At 44.5% G+C, this 20,921-nt stretch overlaps 1 protein-coding gene across 11 annotated transcripts in view; it reads left to right on the top strand.

Annotated features, from left to right (window-relative positions):
• atp2b1b (ATPase plasma membrane Ca2+ transporting 1b) overlaps positions 1 to 15,575 on the top strand; it is a 50,391-nt gene extending 34,816 nt beyond the window's left edge. For 10 of the 11 annotated variants that reach the window (XM_056282715.1, XM_056282713.1, XM_056282710.1 and 7 more), the window contains 9 exons: positions 8,406 to 8,585; positions 8,667 to 8,754; positions 8,850 to 8,956; positions 9,417 to 9,608; positions 11,031 to 11,244; positions 12,233 to 12,444; positions 12,800 to 12,907; positions 13,873 to 14,061; positions 15,204 to 15,575. In XM_056282715.1, coding sequence (XP_056138690.1) covers positions 8,406 to 8,585; positions 8,667 to 8,754; positions 8,850 to 8,956; positions 9,417 to 9,608; positions 11,031 to 11,244; positions 12,233 to 12,444; positions 12,800 to 12,907; positions 13,873 to 14,061; positions 15,204 to 15,575 — 1,662 coding nt within the window. The remainder of the gene's footprint in view (positions 1 to 8,405; positions 8,586 to 8,666; positions 8,755 to 8,849; positions 8,957 to 9,416; positions 9,609 to 11,030; positions 11,245 to 12,232; positions 12,445 to 12,799; positions 12,908 to 13,872; positions 14,062 to 15,203) is intronic. The other variant, XM_056282716.1, reaches the window with a different exon arrangement.
• Positions 15,576 to 20,921: the final 5,346 nt, after the last annotated feature.

Below are 20,921 nucleotides of genomic sequence, written 5' to 3'. Positions count from 1 at the left end.
CTGAAATCTTGTAGGAAAAAAAAAACCAAAACGTAAAATAACCTGGTATCATAATTGTGTGTGCTAGCGGCACGGTGGCGCAGTGGTTAGCGTGGTCGCCTCACAGCAAGAAGGTCCTGGGTTCGAGCCCCGCGGTAGTCCAACCTTGGTGGGTCGTCCCGGGTCGTCCTCTGTGTGGAGTTTGCATGTTCTCCCCGTATCTGTGGGTGCTCCGGTTTCCTCCCACAGCCCAAAGACATGCAGGTCAGGTGAATCGGCCATACTAAATCGTCCCTAGGTGGGTGTGTGTGTGTGTGTGGGCCCTGTGATGGCCTGGCAGCCTGTCCAGGGTGTCTCCCCGCCTGCCGGCCAATGACTGCTGGGATAGGCTCCAGCATCCCCGCGACCCTGAGAGCAGGATAAGCCATTTGGATAATGGATGGATAGATCAGAAGTGTGTACACCCCTAAACTAATACTTTGTTGAAGCATCTTTTGATTTTATTACAGCACTCAGTCTTTTTGGAGAAGAGTCTAGCACCTTGGCACATCTTGACTTGGCAATATTTTCCCATTCTTCCTTGCAAAAACGTTCTAGATCCATCAGATTGCGAGGGCGTCTCCTGTGCACAGCCCTCTTCAGGTCACCCCACAGATTTTCAATTAGATTCAGGTCTGGGTTCTGGCTGGGCCTCTCAAAACGTGGATCTTCTTCGGTGAAGCCATTGAGCTGGATGTATGCTTTGGGTCATTGTCATGCTGAAAGGTGAAATTCCTCCTCATCGTCAGCTTTCTAGCAAATGCCTGAAGGTTTTTTTTTTGGCAAAACCGACTGGTATTTTGGAGCTGTACGTGATTCCCTCCACCCAGGGTTGGTGCCAGAGCATAAGGAATGGGCGGGCAATCAACTTTGACAGGGGGGCATTTTATTAACCTCAAATAGCTTTTATTAAGTGTGCAATTAACATTATAACTTTGACAGGGGGGCATTTTATTAACCTCAAATAGCTTTTATTAAGTGTGCAATTAACATTATTGTGAATCATGAAAGAAATAAACCATGACAGAGAGGCGTAGATACATACTGTCACTTATGCACACAGGCACGCACACACTACGTCCACAATACCAGAGGTTATAAACTAAGATGCACAGGGGGAAATCCGTTAGATATTTTGCATTTAATACAGTACTGCAAGAGGCAATTCTACATAATGAATAAACCTACACATTGGGCCGCCATCTTCACAGGTTACACAACAAATTAAAGGGCAGACAACATCCTTTAGGCCACATCAAGAACCGGTATGCATAATTAAACAACCATATGCGCGCTCATCCAGAAACGTAGCCACAATTGCAAAAGTGCAAACAATAGCACTCTTAAATAACACAGTGCAGAGACAGCTGGAGTCACCGACTGTGAGTGCAGAATCTCCTCAACACAATTTCTTTTCATTTTTTTCCCCGCAATTTTCGAGTGAGATCGTGCTCGAAAGCTAACTGCACAAGCTGACTCTAGCGACTGTGCAACGCGTCTGTGATTGGTTAAAATGTTCTTTAATGTAGACAATGACTTTTCACATATGGCGATGGAAGTAATGATACGTTTAATTTTGTGACATAATTGATTGGCTGGTCATATAATGCGTATATGGTAGTTGGCTAGTTAGCTAATTGGCAAGGCAGGGCGTTGGGTTTTTTTTTTTAGTAAGAAATGGTTTCGTGGACGCAAACTATCACTATTTTGTGTTTTATTTTGCATTAGAGTGTTAAGTCTTCCATTACCAAATTGTATAACTTAATTTTACTTATAGCTGTAAAAGTATTTCAGTTTCGGGATCACCAGTTGGAATCCCCGCGTTACCTCCGGCTTGGTCGGGCATCCCTACAGACACAATTGGCCGAGTCTGTGGGTGGATAGCCGGATGTGGGGTATGTGTCAGGAAACATACATACTCCTGGTCACTGCACTAGTGCCTCCTCTGGTCGGTCAGGGTGTGTTTGTGGGGGAGGGGAACTGAGGGGAATAGCGTGATCCTCCCACACACTACATCCCCCTGGTGACACTCCTCACTGTCAGGTGAAAAGAAGCAGCTGGCGACCCCACATGAATCGGAGGAGGCATTCGGTAGTCTGCAGCCCTCCCCGGACCGGCAGAGGAGGTGGAGCAGCGACCGGGATGGGCTCGGAAGAGTGGGGTAATTGGCCAAGTACAACTGGGGAGGAAAAAGGGGGGGGGGGGGAGAAAAGTATTTCAGTTTTATTTTTTGTCACAGGGTGAATTCAGCTGAGGGGGCCCAATGACCTTATTGGATGGGCCTGGACCCTCAAGGCCCAACCATAATACCGATTCTGTCTCTACCTTGACTAAAGTCCCAGTTTCAGTGGACGAAAAGAAGCCCCAAAGCATGATGCTGCCACCACCATGCTTCACCATGGGTATGGTGTTCTTTTGGTGATGTGCTCTGTTGTTTTGGCACCAAACATACCTTTTCAATTAAGGCCAAAAAGTTCAACCTTGGTCACATCAGACCATAACACATTTTTCCACATGGTTTTGAGAGACTTAGATGTTTCTTTGTGCAAAATTCAGCTGGGCATGGACGTTTTTTTTTTTTCCATGTGAAAAGGCTTCTTCCGTCTTGCCACCCGACCCCATAGCCCAGACATGTGAATAACAGGGGAGATTGTTATCACATGTAGGGAGCAAACAGTACTTGCCAGAAACCCCTGCGGCTCCTTTAATGTTGCTGTAGGCCTCTTGGCAGCCTCCCTGACCAGTTTTGTCCTCGTCTTCTGATCAATTTTGGATGGATGTCCTGTTCTTGGTAATGGCACTGTTGCGGCATATTTTCTCCACTTGCTGATGGTTGTCCTCACTGTGTTCCATGGAATATCGAATGCCTTGGAAATTCTTTTGTATCCCTCTCCCGATCGATATCTTTCAACAATGAGATCCTGTTCATGCTTTCAGGGATTACAGTTCTCCGTCGCTATGACGGGTTTCTGTCAATTGGATTCCAGAGAAGCCATGAATGAGATCAGTGTGGATCAAAAGGGGGGGGGGGAAGTGAGGGGAGGGTGGTGTTACAGGACCTAAGAATTACGCTACTGGGTGATAGGTAGCTGATTCGTATAGGCATACAATCTACTTGGATGCCGACTAGGCCAAAATATTCTTGAATGCTTCATCCATCTTTTGCCTGGAATGCTGATAAGGTAGGCTTGGCTGCCCACGTCCAGTTCAGATGTTGGCTGTAGGCTATGTTATAATGTTCTTTTCATAATGTTATTATGTTTACATTAGCCTACTTATCCCCGCGACCCTGAGAGCAGGATAAGAGGTTTGGATAATGGGCGGATGGATAGCCTACTTATGAATTTTGCCATACTTTTTGCCATGTCTACTATCAGTTCCTTATTTTGTAATGGAGACATATCGGGTAACAGTATAGTAATAATAGTAATAAGTTTGCCTTGTCTGGTTTTATTTCTTTGTAAAGTACTTTGTAACATTGTTTTAGAGAAGTGCTATATTATTATTACTATTATTATTATTAATACAGCCCTATAGCCTATTGACACTGCTGGAAGACTGGACATTCTCTTGGGCTACTATTTAAAGCCACAAACTGAGAACCATACACTTCCTTTCTTGACAATATAACAATATTATGTATATTAACAAAACAATCAGAGAAAATAATAAAGCCCCACAGTGTATTGAAGTAGGCTAATCAATAATCACGTCTCGGTGGACGCGTGCGCATTCAACTTAAGTCTACGCACAAGCCGACGTTAGATTAACACCAAAATTAAAACATCAAAATTAAAATCGCACGCCTAATATTGTGTAGGTCCCCCTTGTGCCAGCCAAGCCGCGCCTACCTGTCAAGGCATGGACTCCACAAGACCTCCGAAGGTGTCCTCTGGTATCTGGCACCAAGATGTTAGCAGCAGATCCTTTAAGTCCTGTAAGTTGCGAGGTGGGGCCTCCATGGATCAGACTTGTTTTTCCAGCACATCCCACAGATGCTCGATCAGATTGAGATCTGGGGAAGTTGGAGGCCAAGGCGACACCTTGAACTCTGTCATGTTCCTCAAACCATCCCTGAACAATTTTTGCAGTGTGACAGGGCGCATTATCCTGCTGAAAGAGTCCACTGCCATCAGGGAATACCGTTGTCATGAAAGGGTGGGGGTACTTGGTCTCCAATGATGTTTAGGTAGGTGGTAAATGTCAAAGTAATATCCATATGAATGCCAGGACCCAAGGGTTCCCAGCAGAACATTGCCCAGAGCATCACATTGTCTCCACCGGGTTGTCTTCTTCCCATAGTGCATCCTGGCGCCATCTCTTCCTCATGTAAACGACTGACACGCACTCGGCCATCCACATGATGTAAAAGAAAACGTAATTCATCAGACCAGGCCACCTTCTTCCGTTGCTCCATGGTCCAGTTCTGATGCTCACGTGCCCATTGTAGGTTCTATCGGCAGTGGACGGGTCATCATGGGTACTCTGACCAGTTGTGGCTATACGGCCCCATACACAGCAAGCTGTGCACTGTGTTCTGACACCTGTCTGTCATAGCCAGCATTAACTTTTTCAGCAGTTTGAGCTACAGTAACGCTTCTGTAGGATCGGACCAGATGGGCTAGCCTTCTCTCCCCACACACATTAATGAGCCTTGGGTGCCCATGACCCTGACACCAGTTCACCAGTTGTCCTTCCTTGGACCAATTTTGGTAGGTACTGACCACTGCATACCGGGAACACCCTACAAGACCTGCAGGTCTTGGCTTGATCCAGTCATCTAGCCGTCACAATTTGGCCCTTGTCAAAGTCACCCAGATCCTTATGCTTGCCCATTTTTCCTGCTTCCAACACATCAACTTCAAGATCTGACTGTTCACTTGCTGCCTAATATATCCCACCCCTTGACGGGTGCCATTGTAACGAGATAATCAATGTTACTCACTTACCTGTCAGTGGTTTTAATGTTTTGGCTGATTGGTCTACATTTATAAACATGAAAAAATACTCCAAACCCCCCAAATTATGAGTCTTAATAATGTCCAGCAAGCAATAGAAATAGGTCAAATATGAATAAAGTTAATCCAGATTGCAATTAAAGTCAGTTTGTGACGAAGAAGGAGCAAGAAGCCACGGTACATAAAAGGAGCAACCTGCTATCTCATCACTCCGACAGACGAGAAGAAAGCACAATCCTTTTGCCACCACCCACACCGTCTGACCGAGAATAATCCACAAGGAAACTTTATTCCAGCAGCTAAGAATCGTGACAGCATGCAATTAGATGAGCCTGAACACCGTGTTCACCTGCATGTGCACACTAATTTCCCCTCATCGCACTTGGCCTGTGAGGACGTCCTATCTGTCTTCATTATACAATCTAATCAACCGATAGCACACGCGATACAAGAGTGATGGAAAGTGAGCAAATTAAATTAAATAACATGCAGATGGACTTTTAATGGGTGGACATTATAGTGGGACATAGGGGTTTTGTCACGTCGTAAATTGGCTACATTTTGTGACGTTGTGTTACTGTGTGTGTGTGTGTGAGAGAGAGAGAGAGAGAGAGAGAGAGAGAGAGAGAGAGAATACGTGTACAGCCATCGGGCTCACGATGTCCTGAACAACAATATTTTAATGCTCCAGAAAAGATTAATCACTGTCAGGTCAGCAAAGATGTGTGTATGTAGATGAAGCATCGTGTCGTGTCTTTTCGATGAAGTGACACCTCGGGTTTTACTGACGGTGATTTATCTTTTCTGCAGTGGGGCTCTAGTCATGGCACTGTCGTGCAAAATAAGCTGAAAATACATTATTATACCAACGAAAACACGAAGTTTAAGCAGCCCCTATGATTCCACAGACCTGCCTTAAATGATCCCCGTACCCTGTTCAGAGCAGCGACTGATATTTTTGTCATTATTATTGTTTTGTCAACATTTTTTTGTGGAAAAAAAAATAGCCATGGTAAAAATTAAGAAATTATTAAATCAGAAATCCTCTTTAAAAAACATGATTTTTTTTGGGGGGGGGGGCGTACGGGTAGCGTAGCAGTCTACTTTGTTGCCTACCAACAAGGGGGAGCATCAGTTCGAATCCCCGTGTTACCTCCGGCTTGGTCGGGCGTCCCTACAGACACGATTGGCCGTGTCTGCGGATGGGAAGCCGGATGTGGGTATGTGTCCTGGTCGCTGCACTAGCGCCTCTTCTGGTCGACTGGGGGGAATAGCGTGATCCTCCCATGTGCTACGTCCCCTGGTGAAACTCCTCACTGTCAGGTGAAAAGAAGCGGCTGGTGACTCCACATGTATCGGAGGAGGCATGTGGTAGTCTGCAGCCCTCCCTAGATTGGCAGAGGGGGTGGAGCAGCGACCGGGACGGCTCGGAAGAGTGGCGAAGATTGAGGTATTGGCCAAGTACAATTGGGAGAAAAAGCAACAACAACAGAAAAAGATTTTAACTGGGCAGCATGGTGGCACAGTGGTTAGCGCAGTCGCCTCACAGCAAGAAGGTTCTGGATTCAAGCGCTGGGGTAGTCCAACCTTGGGGGTCATCCCGGGTCGTCCTCTGTGTGGAATTTGCATGTTCTCCTCGTGTCTGTGTGGGTTTCCTGCGGGGGCTCTGGTTTCCTACCACAGTCCAAAGACATGTAGGTCAGGTGAATCGGCCGACTAAATTGCCCCTAGGTGTGAATGTGTGTGTGTGTGTCAGCCCTGTGATGGCCTGGCGGCCTGTCCAGGGTGTCTCCTCTCCTGCCGCCAAATGACTGCTGGGATAGGCTCCAGCATCCCCACGACCCTGAGAGCAGGATAAGTGGTTTGGATAATGGATGGATGGATGATTTTAACTTCAGAGGACACAACCTAGAGCCAGCTTCCTAGCATGTTATCCATCTGTTCGACATTGTTGTAGCGTCGCATTTTTAGAGAAGCGTTTTTTTTTTTTTTTTGCTTTGAGGTCATCAAGCATGGACGCGCTTTTACTGAAGGTAGGCTCTGATGTATCGGAGATCGATAAAACTGTCAAAGGTTAATGGAGATGGACATGGCTCTGTAAAACGAGGGAGAAAGGCAAGCCTTTTAGTTTGTGGTGCAAAAAATAAAATAAAAATGAAACAGCCGGGTGTGTGTTTTTAATAATAACAGGTGTAGCCAAGCTACAGGCATATGGTTTTGCTGCCAAAAAACAGAAAAAGTGAAAAGCACTGTAGAGACCTTTTGCACAGGAATTGCACTTACTGTTCTTTAATGCTGGTACTGTCAGTTTTGTTTTGTTTGGTTTTTTTTAAGTGATACGTTTTAAGTGTTAAGTGATATGAGGCTCACTTAACAGAAAGAACATTGCTTTGTTTGTCGTAATAAGATAAATAAAAACATATGCACTGAAAAGTTATGGAGCTGGTTGATCATTTGCATGAAAAAAAGTCATATGGCAAAAAGTCTTATTTCACAGACTGAAAACTGCATTCAAATTATGTAAAAGCAAGCTCGCAATAGAAAAGCTGTTCAAAGGCATTTTCCTTTAAAACACGATTGGTCTCGAGTGTTTAAGTAAAGTGGAGGTTAAAGTCTTTTTACAACTTGATGGCTGCATTGGAGAACAGTAGTAATGGTTACGTGTGGGGTGGTGCAGAAATCCCATAATTCTACTTGTTTTAGCAGGCGTCGAAGGCTAAGGGCATGTACAGACTGTCCACCTCTTCACATGAGAACATATGGGAAGGCAGTGCAGCACCCTCCTTTCCTTAAATAAATAAATAAATAAATAATGCCCTAATAGGGGGGCCTTCTCTAACTTGTTTTACAAAATGTAGATGGGGTATATGACTTGGCTTTTGCAGTTGGATGCAACCAAGAAGGTGTCAGGAAAATCCTGCAGGAACACCTGGACTTTATTTGGGTTTAATCACAGTCACTTTAGTTGATGGCAGGTTTTTACTAACTGCTATGCAGCATGAGTTTAAATGTGATTGGTTAATTCTGAATGCGGCCACATCCCCAGTTATAAAAGGGTGTGTACACTTATGCAACTAGGTTATTATAAGTTTGTATTTTTCCCCTTGAAAGGTTTTCGCTTTAATTTAATTGGTTGCAATTTCACATTAAAGGTGGAAAAAGATCTGACTTGATTTATCTTGGTTTCATTTTACATCAGAAAAACCTGCCATTTTAACATGGGTGTCTAGAATTTTTTTCATATCCACTGTACAAACATACACGTACACTAAATGGCAAATTTTGGCGCATTTTCTGATTTTTTTTTTTTTGCCTTTTCTTATTTTCTGTAAACCAACTTTGTAACAAAAGCTATCAAAAAATTACCCACCGTTAAACTTCAGTTAATGAAAAAATCATACTTTGGTTTTAATCCTTTGTCTAATTGAGGTGCCAGATGCTATTAGGAAGTGCCAGCGTGCCGGCATCACGGTGCGCATGGTCACCGGTGACAACATCAACACGGCCCGGGCCATAGCATCAAAATGTGGCATCCTGCATCCAGGGGACGAGTTCCTGTGTCTGGAGGGCAAGGAGTTCAACCGAAGGATCCGCAATGAGCTGGGAGAGGTCGGAGTCTGCACCGCCTTGCCAAACACTAAATTCTTCTACATTATTTGTTTGGATGCTAAAACTGCATTTTTATTTCAGATCGAGCAAGAGCGCATAGACAAGATTTGGCCCAAGCTGCGTGTGCTTGCGAGATCCTCTCCAACTGACAAGCATACGCTAGTGAAAGGTTTGGCCTTCTGGCTATCTCAGAATAAGCTCCCTGTGGAGTAACTTGACAAATGTCACAGACTTACAGAAACTGACTTCTGGTTTGCCTCACAGGTATTATCGACAGCACAGTACTGGAACAGAGACAGGTGGTGGCTGTGACTGGAGATGGGACTAACGATGGCCCAGCCTTGAAGAAAGCAGATGTGGGGTTTGCTATGGTAGGAGCCGTCGCAACTGTTAAATGCAACACATGCATTTAATGTATTCACGCTAGACATTCAGCCCACTCACCTATTCAGAGAGACTTTAAATAAGTGCAGCAGGAGAATAAGCTTAACGTCCTAAAGGGCATTACACATAACTACTTAAGGAGTGCAAAGTTCAAACTTGCAGTGCCTTGACTATAGGCGTATTTCTGAAGTAGCCTACAGAAAGTTCTGTCCTTTCAGTGATTCACAGTCTCGCAATTTTTTTTGACATAATTCTCATTGAATGACAATTCCCCCGTTGCTGTATGCCAAAGGGTGGAACGGTAGAATCTCTGAATATAGTAGCTGAAATTCATATCAGAAATCCTCTGGCAAGTGTCAGTGTGGTGTTTTGTCAACGCTCTTTGAATAAGCTCTGTCAGGAGATTGCCCCCCCTATTTAACCCAACGTGACAACGTGCACCCGCAGGGCATCGCGGGCACGGACGTAGCCAAGGAGGCATCGGACATCATCCTCACTGATGACAACTTCAGCAGTATCGTCAAGGCTGTCATGTGGGGGCGCAATGTCTACGACAGTATTTCCAAGTTCCTCCAGTTCCAGCTGACGGTCAATGTGGTGGCTGTCATCGTAGCCTTCTCTGGAGCCTGCATTACACAGGTGTGGTATCAGGGTTTCTCATCACTCGAAATGGCATTTTTCTGGCAATAGCACTAGTCACCGTCACTGGTCGGTGTTAGTATTAAACGTAATATGGGATCAATTTTATCCCGTTTTGTTTTGTTTTTTTCTTGGAAAGACAATGACTAATCCAGAGTGGTTGAGATCCAATGAATTACTTATCCATGGAGTTGTTCTAGGCCGTGTGTGCAGGGCCAAACGGCTGTTTTCTATTGGCTGATTGGTATCAGGGTAAATAAAAAAACAAACAAAATAAAAAAGCAAAAACATCTGACCCACAATGCTACCAGCAAATCACTAGTTGGTGATCCTCTGGAACAACCTGCCGTCCACAAGTATGACCAATGAAAACTAATTACTGAAGATTTCTAAAACCAAATATAATTAAAACATTTTTAAACTAGATGTTAGGAACTGCCTCGAAAGAAATCCAAGGAAACCTAAACTTAACTGTTACAAATATCTCTGAAAGAGTGTTTGGCAGCAGAATATATCGACCCTTTGAGTACTATTGTGGACAGTGGTAAGGCTGAGGAGACAGACTGCGTAGGAGAAATACAGGTGAGAGAGCTCTAGTTTAGGACTTTACCACTCAACCATCTCTTAAAAGGGAAAATTCATAGACTCTGTGAGCAGGACAGCACTGATTTCTCTGTCAAAGTAGTCCACAGTGAGGACTCTATTGCTACAGACAACTACATTACTCATCAGTATTGATTGTATATGCACAAAGCCATCGGTGAAACGTCCCTTTAACTACTCAACCAACTCTGAATCCTTTTAAATGTAAGAGCTCTCGGGGCATCTGGGTGGCGTGGCGGTCTATTCCGTTGCATACCAACACGGGGATCGCTGGTTCGAATCCCCGTGTTACCTCTGGCTTGGTCGGGCGTCCCTACAGACACAATTGGTTGTGTCTGCGGGTAGGAAGCCGGATGTGAGTATGTGTACTGGTTGCTGCACTAGTACCCTCCTCTGGTTGGTCGGTCGGGACGCCTGTTCGAGGGGGAGAGGGGACTGGGGGGAATAGCGTGATCCTCCCATGCGCTACATCCCGCCCTGGTGAAACTCCTCACTGTCAGGTGAAAAGAAGCGGCTGGTGACACCACATGTATCGGAGGAGACATGTGGTAGTCTGCAGCCCTCCCCGGATTGGCAGAGGGGGTGGAGCAGCGACTGGGATGGCTCAGAAGAGTGGGGTAATTGGCTGGGTACAACTGGGGAGAGAAAGGGGGGAAAATTCCAAAAAAACACCCAAAAAACTCTCAAGACCTTTGCTGTTAACTCGATGACAAATAGTGGGCCTCAAACGTTTCTGCCTCATGAACTTCAGTTAGCTGAACAGATGAACAGTTAATATTGTGGTTTAACATTGAACTTGGCCTGTTGTTTTCTCTCCAGGATTCTCCACTCAAAGCGGTCCAGATGCTGTGGGTCAACCTGATCATGGACACCTTTGCATCCCTAGCTTTGGCTACTGAGCCCCCCACCGAGTCCCTGCTCCTGAGGAAGCCGTACGGTCGTAAGAAGCCTCTCATCTCCCGCACCATGATGAAGAACATCCTGGGCCATGCCGTGTACCAGCTCACCATCATCTTCACGCTGCTCTTTGCTGGTTAGCTGTTACTGTCCTATCCACTATGTGCATATATTTCTTTGTTTTAGTGGGTTCTGAACTTGGATTTTATTGCCTAATACTTGCATATCCTGAACATGGAAACTTCTGCGGGTCAAGAAAGTTGAATCAGTTCATCTGGATACTGTAGCGGACTATATGGGCATAATTCACCATAATCAGTTAACGTTCTGTGTTAGGTACTTTAATTATAAAACATTATGCCCAGGGTGTCCGGGTAGCACGGCGGTCTATTTTGTTGCCTACCAACACAGGGAAGAGGTAACACGGAGATCACCGGTTCAAATCCCCGTGTTACCTCCGGCTTAGTTGGGCGTCCTACAGACACCATGTCTGCAGGTGGGAACCCGGATGTGGGCTATGCGTCCTGGTCGCCGCACTAGCACCTCCTTAGGTCGGTCAAGGCACCTGTTCAGGGGGGAGGGGGAACTGGGGGGAATAGCGTGATCCTCCCACGCGCTACGCCCCCCTGGTGAAACTCCTCACTGTCAGGTGAAAAGAAGTGGCTGGTGACTCCACATGTATCAGAGCAGGTATGTGGTAGTCTGCAGCCCTCCCACAACCGGGACAGCTCAGAAGAGTAGGGTAATTGACCAGATAGATACAAGTGGGGAGAAAAAGGGGGGGGGAATCCCCCCCCAAAAAGATTTAAAAAAAAACATTATGCCCAATTTCTTTCCATAAACCTGTATAAGCTAGAAACTAAGAAAAAACTAGAAGCTAAGAAAATGGATGTTGCAGTTTTGTTTAACCATGATATTAAAATATACGGTTTGCTTTTAATGCACAAGCTGTGGGAAGAGTATATAAACCCACAAGAATCCTTTTACTATTTATTTTATTTTTTCACCATCACCTCTCCACGATCAGCTATTGCCAGTCATTACAACCAATCACCACATTCAAGTTTGCATGTACATTTATATTAGTCCTGAATCTTAATGTAAATCATCTTTCTCTCCCACAGGAGAGAAGATTTTTGACATTGACAATGGCAGGAATGCCCCCCTCCACGCCCCGCCTTCAGAGCACTACACCATCGTCTTCAACACCTTCGTCTTGATGCAACTCTTCAATGAGATGAACGCCCGTAAGATCCACGGCGAGAGGAACGTGTTTGACGGCATGTTCAACAATCCTATCTTCTGCTCTATCGTCTTTGGGTCATTTATCATCCAGGTAACACAGAAGAGTTATTGTAGTGTCATCACAGCAGAAAAAAAACCCCCCAAAAAAACATAGCAATTAGTATTTTTTTTCTCTGATTGAAATACAAAGTGTACCCTTGTCAATAATGACTAAATTTAATCACAACAGCGGCATTGAGCCCCAAACGAACCCATTAATAACCCACTGTATAATTTTAAAAACATGTTGTAGTTAAATCCACTAATTAACCACTAATGAACAGTGATGTTTTAGGTGCAAGGAAAAGTGATACAGGGATTAGTCATAAACAGGTTTATAGTATTTCATAAATAATCCCATTCACTTTAATAGCTACCTCCCCTGCCCTTGATTTCCCCCCTTCTAGATTGTCATCGTGCAGTTTGGTGGCAAACCTTTCAGCTGTGTGAGACTTAGCATTGACCAGTGGCTTTGGTGTGTCTTCTTGGGCATCGGATGCCTTCTATGGGGACAGGTAAGGCACTTGTGCATCTCTCATAGTCAAACCTGGGTCACACAGTAGTTGCAAATGGTCCTTTCTTTCTATTTAACCCCAGTATCAGATGGGCAGGGTTGACCACATTATAAGTGAGTCAAAGACACATAAGTTGATACTCCAATAAGTAGCGTCCGGGTGGCGTGGCGGTCTATTCCGTTGCCTACCAACATGGGGATCGCCAGTTCAAATCTCCGTGTTACCTCCAGCTTGGTCGGGCGTCCCTACAGACACAATTGGCCGTGTCTGCGGATGGGAAGCCGGATTTGGTTATGTGTCCTGGTCGCTGCACTAGTGCCTCTCCTCTGGTTGGTCGGGGTGCCTGTTCGGGAGGAGCCTCCCACACGCTACGTCCCCCCGGTGAAACTCCTCACTGTCAGGTGAAAAGAAGTGGCTGGTGACTCCACATGTATTGGAGGAGGCATGTGGTAGTCTGCAGCCCTCCCTGGATGGGCAGAGGGGGTGGAGCAGCGACCAGAACAGCTTGGAAGAGTGGGATAATTGGCCAAGTACAATTGGGGAGAAAAAGGGGGGTAGGGAAAAAAACAACCCTCCAATAAAGAGTTTCCTACAGTGGTCTAAACATTCTGTCGCACATTGACTTTTCTTGCAAGCCTCCCATCTGGCTCCTAAACAGTCTAAAATTAATTAGAAAAATAATTTGCAGGTAGATTTTGCCCTGTGATGGCCTGGCAGCCTGTCCAGGGTGTCTCCCCCCACCTGCCGTCCAATGACTGCTGGGATAGGCTCCAGCATCCCGCTACCCTGAGAGCAGGATAAGCGGTTTAGATAATGGAAGGATGTAACAAAAATAACGTGTTTTAAAATAGCATTTCCCGGGTGATCCAGTCTACATGGTTATGCGGTAAACGATTGGGGGAAAAGAGAAACTTGATCTAAAAGTAATCATGTAAACAACTAGTAATCTCTATATTCATCCCCAGCTGGTCTCCACCATCCCCACCAGCCGGCTGAAGTTCCTGAAGACAGCGGGCCACGGCACACAGCAGGAGGAGATCCCTGAGGAGGAGCTGGAGGAAATGCAGGACATGGACGAGATCGATCACGCCGAGATGGAGCTGAGGAGGGGGCAGGTGCTCTGGTGCAGAGGTCTCAACAGGATCCAGACTCAGGTACACTGAAGGCAATTAGCTGTTGAGCTCATCCAGGGTTATGAGATATAATTGCCACAAGACAATACGACAAGCGTATATTTCAAGATTATAAACATTACATACAACTGATAATGGGGTGTGTCAATACCCCCGTGTCCATGGAATATAAGTGGGACACAATGGACATAGAATATAACGTGTTTCCTTTTTTGCCCTTAACACGACAGGATCATCTTTAGTTCAGGGCCAGGTGGATGATTAAGGGAAGGTGAAAGTCATAGGTGATTAGAGGGGGACATGAAGGGTTTTCTCGAGGTAAAGCTACAGAATTCAAAGGTACATGTGAGCCAGCCAGTCACTAAACGTGCTAGCACTGATACCAGTTTCCTCTCATGTCAAATTCGTAGGTTTAACAATCTTTTATTCGGTCCATTTTATAGCGGTGATCAAACTAGTGACAGCCAAATGAGCCAAGGCTGAAATGACGGTACAAGACAGATGTTCGAATGACAGTTTCAGTTCACTGATGGTTTAAAAACAGTTTTGTCAGGGCGTCCAGGTGGCGTGGTGGTCTATTCCGTTGCCTACCAACACAGGGATCGCCGGTTCGAAACCTCATGTTACCTCCGGCTTGGTCGGGCATCCCTACTGACACAGTTGGCTGTGTCTGCGGCTGGGAAGCCAGCTGTGGGTATGTGTCCTGGTCGCTGCACTAGCGCCACCTCTGGTCGGCCGGGGTGCCTGTTCGGGGGGGAGAGGGAACTGGGGGGAATAGCGTGATCCTCCCCATGCGCTAAGTCCCCCTGGCGAAACTCCTCACTGTCAGGTGAAAAGAAGCGGCTGGTGACTCCATGTGTATCGGAAGAGGCATGTGGTAGTCTGCAGGCCTCCCCGGATTGGCAGAAGGGGGTGGGGCAGAGACCGGGACGGCTTGGAAGAATGGGGTGATTGGCTGGGTACAATTGGGGAGAAAAAAAAGAGGGGGGGCAGTTTTGTCGGTTGCACAAATGAAGGGACGAGCGCTTTTTCCCTCAGCTGCTTTTTTCCCCTTCCACTTGAGCCTTCTGTGTGCTGTGTGTACCCAAAGGCTTTCAATGTGCACATTATCCTCGAACAGAGCCAAGTACTCCGAGCTTGTAACCGTGTCTCCATCTCCACAGATCCGAGTCGTCAACGCCTTCCGAGACAACATGTCTCCTTACGAGGGTCTGGAAACCCCGGAGTCACGCAGCTCCATCCACAACTTCATGAGTCACCCCGAGTTCCGCATCGAGGACTCCGAGCCTCACATCCCCCTCATCGATGACACCGAGGGGGAGGATGACGCCCCTACCAAACGCAACTCTGTCGCCCTGCCGCCACTCTCTGCTCTCCCCCAGCTGCCGTCCTCACCCAACCAGAACAATAATGCCGTGGACAGGATTATTCCTCATCATAAGGATAGCGCAAAGACCAGCTTGATTGCTGCAAACTCCGCCGGGTTGCCGCCGTGCCCAGGGAGTCCGCTCCACAGCCTGGAGACCTCCCTCTGAAGGGGGCTCTCTGTCCCCCGGCTTAGGTTTCCAAGGGCCCGGCGTAGCAGCGCTCAACCTCATCACAGCCAGTGTCAACAATACCACGTTTGGCTGAAGAGAGCACCCTTTGAGCGTTTGGATTCGTGAATCCCAAACCTTTCGGACACCTGTTGTGGGTCTGCAAGTGCATACTTCATTTATTATGTGTGAACTGTTTTTGATTTGTTTCTATCATGGAGGATGTTAACAAGACCAAAGGAAAGAAGAAGATTGGATTTTCTTTAAAAAAAAACAAAACAAAACTGTTGGAATTGTCTCATTTGTGCACTCTTTATCGGGAAAATACATATATATTTATACATTATATATATATATATATATATATATATATATATTACTTTTTGTTTTATTCAGGAATATGGAAGCAGAACTGTTCACAAGTTTGAAACATTTTTAATTTTGACAAGAGACCCTATCGAGATGGACAGAGGAACAAGGGATCGTGCATTACGGTGAACAGCAAATGTCTTTCGGATATCGACATCTTTGCGGGGAAACTTTCACCGTAACGGGACAATTTTCCTTGCAAATTTTATTTGGTACTTATTTTTTTTCTAGCCTTTAGAAACTTTGACAGTACAATATACTGTGTAGGAAAAGTGTATGAGAAAGTGATTGTTTGGTCTTAGAAAAAAAAAAAAGAAGGGTGGATGGCTCTGAAACACCCAGAAATAACTATGTTGGTATCTGCTACTGTAAATATCCACCTTGTTGTTCTCAAATAGCCCCAAAGATAGATTTAATCTCTGAATTTTCCCAGTGGCTTGCTCACTAGCCCTAAAAACTGGGATTGTCCACTATTCTTTGAGATTTTAGCTTTAAAGTGATGTAAATTATGGGTGTGAACATGACGGTGGTGATATATATATATATATATATATATATATATATATATATATATATATATATATATATATAGTCAGTTAACTTTAATCATGAGGAAGGGTAGTATTTTTTTACAGTTGTGTAATTATAGAGAAAACTTTAAATTAACAAGTGGGTTGTTCGGTTTTATTTGGATTTTTGTAAAAAAAAAAAAGATCAGATGTGGTTTCTCAGTTTCAAATACGGATTAGTGAAAACCTCATTGAATTTGTTGAATGACTTTAAAGACCAGGGTGTTACTGTAAAAAGAGTTATCAGTAGGTCAGCAAGTTTAATCATTTTGATACCTATACACTCTTCTACATCTGCAGAGGTAAAGATACTGTCATAATGAAAGCGTGATGTTCTTTTTGTTTCCAAAGAATTGGGGGTATTGGGGGCGTCCGGGTAGCGTAGCAGTCTATTCTGTCGCCTACCAACATGGGGATCGCCAGTTTGAATCCCCGTGTTACCTCCAGCTTGGTCAGGCATCCCTACAGACACAATTGGTGGTGTCTGCGGGTGGGAAGCCGGATGTGGGTATGTGTCCTGGTCGCTGCACTAGTGCCTCCTCTGGTCGGTTGGGGCACCTGTTCGGGTGGGAGAGGGAACTGGGGGGATTAGCGTGATTCTCTCACGCGCTACGTCCCCCTGGTGAAACTCCTCACTGTCAGGTGAAAAGAAGTGGCTGGCGACTCCACATGTACCGGAGGAGTCATGTATTGGTCTGCAGCCCTCCCCGGATCGGCAGAGGGGGTGGAGCAGCGACCGGGACAGCTCAGAAGAGTGGGGAATTGGCTAAGTGCAATTGGGGAGAAAAAGGGGGGGAAATCCAAAAAAAAAAAAAGAATTGTGGATATGAAGTTGTATGCAAACATTCAGGTTTGCTGGGTGACACATTGGTGAACCAGCTTTTTAAAATAACTTGACTCAAATTGAAAAAAAAATGATATAGACTTCCAGGACACACTTTTGCACTTAAGCTCCTATATAGAAACCTGACAAGTATACATTTTTACTTTTTTAAAGAGTGGTCTTTAAATTTCATCCTTCAAATCAATACAAGGATGTAATGAGCTGGGCAGGGTACCGCCATTTGAATCTGGACTATTGCCCAGTGTGCTATCCAAGTAAAGATCTGTTAGAAATAACCTGAACAAATGTATTTTATAATTTGTCTACACTGGAGTGTTTTCTTACCATGTCAAAATGCATACTAAAATTGGTGAGAAAATGGCAACACATGAAAATTTGCAAAGGTGTCCATAAATGTTTTTTTTTCCTTTTGTAGCGTCATTCCTGAAACTGGAGTAAGGGTTTAAATAATCCATCTCTTCGTGGATTATTCAACTTTTTGTGACATGTTCATAAGAAGGCCATATATAGACTACATTATAAGGACATTTATAAAGCAATAGAATCTTCTCATGAATAGCTATAATGCATTCATTTTATTAGCATGATTACACTTACACGTGTGTGTTATACAGCATCTAGTCTACGCCAAGCTATGTGACCAGTCAAAGACAGAAACCAGCCATGTGCATATTTCCACTGAGAAAGGTGGTAAGATAAATCAAAAAAGCCATTACTTCTGAGGTTCTATACCAGCTCTGGTGGTAATCAGGAAACTAAATAGCACAATTTCTAATTTCTCCATTTTATTTACACACGCCATTTTTAACACAACTCTTTAAGGCCAGCGCACACTCACCAGAAACTGAGATGACTTGAGTCAAGTGGCGCCTGCAGCACACACCAGAAGCACCAGCTGATGCCTGTCAAATGTGAACGCTGCTGTATGGAGCACAGCTCTGCAAATCCAACAAAAACCTTTTTCCAATAGAAAATATGAGCGCGCAGAAGCAATGCCTGGAAATAAGATGCATGTTCTCAGAATCTGCAGCTCATCAAGTTGACACGTGCTGGCTCAGGGCTAGATGCCACCGGTGTGGCGGTTTTACATTGAAATTAAAAGAGCCATCTTCTTCACTTGCATCAGCTGCAGCCAGTGTGCGGCGGCCTTTATCTGTAGATGGCCATTATATGTAAAAGCCAACTGTAATATGTTCTTAAATGCTTGCACATGAATGTACGAGCACACGAACATCTGTCTTGTAAGGATATATTTCCACACACAAACTTCAAAACAAGGTTCGGGTAGGTTGTATAACATTATTTGTTTGTCGAATACCGATATGCTGTAATAAATGTCAATTAGTAACAGCGAGGTTTTTTGTTTGCATCACATAAAAATAGTGGTGGGGACGTAATGACAGACTTTATAAGTTGGTGGATAATTACTCCGCCATCTCTACCCAACTCAGCCCTCTTTTCTTATACCTGTCACTTTCATGTCCTACCAAACATCATGGCAAAGAGCCCTATATCATGATTTACTGCTATAGTAATACATGATACTGAAAATCCAAATTCACCAAGTATTATTATCATAGCTATTAACATCATGCTATACTGTCAGTTTACTCAAATACTTCATATAACGTTGTTATTACTGATTCAACTTTCTTGGAGTTTCTTACCTGGATTATTGCGCATGCATAAAGACAACGCTGTTGTGTTACACAGCCCGTAAAGGTTTCGGTCAAGGTTGGCCAATGAGGTTTAAGAACATCGTCAATGCATTTTAGCTATTTATAAACGTTAAACAACATAAGTGCCCTTATAATGCATTATAAATATGGTCTTCATTAACAGTGTTGCATAATATTAATAGTTTGTTTTTTATTTGTCACAATTTGGTGAAAAAGTACAACATATCTGTTAATATCTTGAAGTATATGTGGTTATTGTGATTGGTACTCATTTTTGAAACTTGTTGAGTAATGTGTATGGTTTTTGAAAATAAAGGTGAATATTTAGCTTACCTCCATGGGTTGTCTTCACTTAATTCTGTGACGATGCAGGTTTTTAAGGCAGGTATAAGTGCTGCAGCCTCAAAACACCACTTTGAAACTTGTCTGCAGTGGATGGATGGATGGATGGATGGACACATTCTTTATCTCACTGAGAAATACAGTTACCACAGCAACAACCTGATGACACAGTAGCCAACATAACAAAACGACATGAAAGCTAATAAAAAAAAGTATAAAGTCCCACTAATCAAAAAGGATGCACAAATCTACATATTGACATACAACAGAATTAAGTGCACATCGCGTCCCATATTTTTATATGGGGGAAGAAAAGAAAAAAAGAGATTCAAAGTAGGTATGCTAACATGCTAACAGTTTCTCCAGCAGAACTTGGCTTGAATTTGCGAGCCTCTTACAAACAGGTGTGGGATCTCGCTCAAAGATGGAAGAGTGCGAATGGGTCTCTTAAAATACTGCCTGGGTCTGTAAAAGAAAATAATCCCGCAGACTAAAATTGTCAGAAAAAACAGTTCTAGCTCACACGGTATTGCAAGAAATGGTGAAATCAGGAACCCATCGCCCTCGGCACGACTTAAAATCCAGATTCAAACCTGCACTCCAAGAATAAGGGAAGACTTGCGTCCGTTCTTCCGGCGTGTTCACGTTTCGCTGATACCAAGCGGAAATAAAGCATCCCTCCTTTTATTAGAGGAAAAACGGCAAATTCGGCCACAATACGTAAAACAAATAATAATAATGTAAACTACTAATAAGACACGTTAGCCCCCTAGCTAACGGGTCTGACCCTTTAGCCGAGCGGTTAGTGACGTCACCTTGTGGTGCAGTACACACCGTATCGAATCCCGCACCGGGCAAGAAAATAACCGGTTACATTGGTGGCAGCGATGGGATCCGGAAGTGTGCAGATCCTCAGAAGTCTCTTCGGAGCACGGGAAGAACAAAGCGCGAAGCGCGCGCTTCCGGGGAGGGTGACGACTGTAAACTACTAATAAGACACGTTAGGTTTGACCCTTTAGCCGAGCGGTTAGTGACGTCGCCTTGTGGTGCAGTACACCCCGTGTCGAATCCCGCACCGGGCAAGAAAATAACCGGTTACAATAATAAAATAAAATAAAATAGGCTCCAGCGTCCCCGCGACCCTGAGAGAAGCATAAGCGGTTTGGATAATGGCTGGATGGATGGAAAATGAAAAAAAACTACAATCCCCACATCCACAACATTACTTCCGGTGTACGCTCCTATCCAATGCCGAAGGACGTGGAGTACCACGTGATCAGGAATGCTCGAAATTTGAATTGTTTGAAGTTGACGTTTTCAGAGTGCGTTTTCGACTCGGTGGCACTCGAGAGAAGCGCAGATTTATTTACTTATTTGCAAAATAACCTAAGGTTGGTGCTCGAATCGATTGAAATACGACGCTTTGTACTCCATGTTTAATAATGCAGCACTGTGTTCTCCTTTTCGGTCCTTTTTACGTTGTGACATATTATGGAGCTACAGTTTACTGGCTAGCCAATCCAAACGTGCTAGTTAGCTAGCA

The sequence above is a fragment of the Lampris incognitus genome, chromosome 6, assembly GCF_029633865.1.
Source record: "Lampris incognitus isolate fLamInc1 chromosome 6, fLamInc1.hap2, whole genome shotgun sequence".
Lineage (NCBI taxonomy): Eukaryota > Metazoa > Chordata > Actinopteri > Lampriformes > Lampridae > Lampris > Lampris incognitus.
This window is presented reverse-complemented; position numbering and strand designations above follow the sequence as displayed.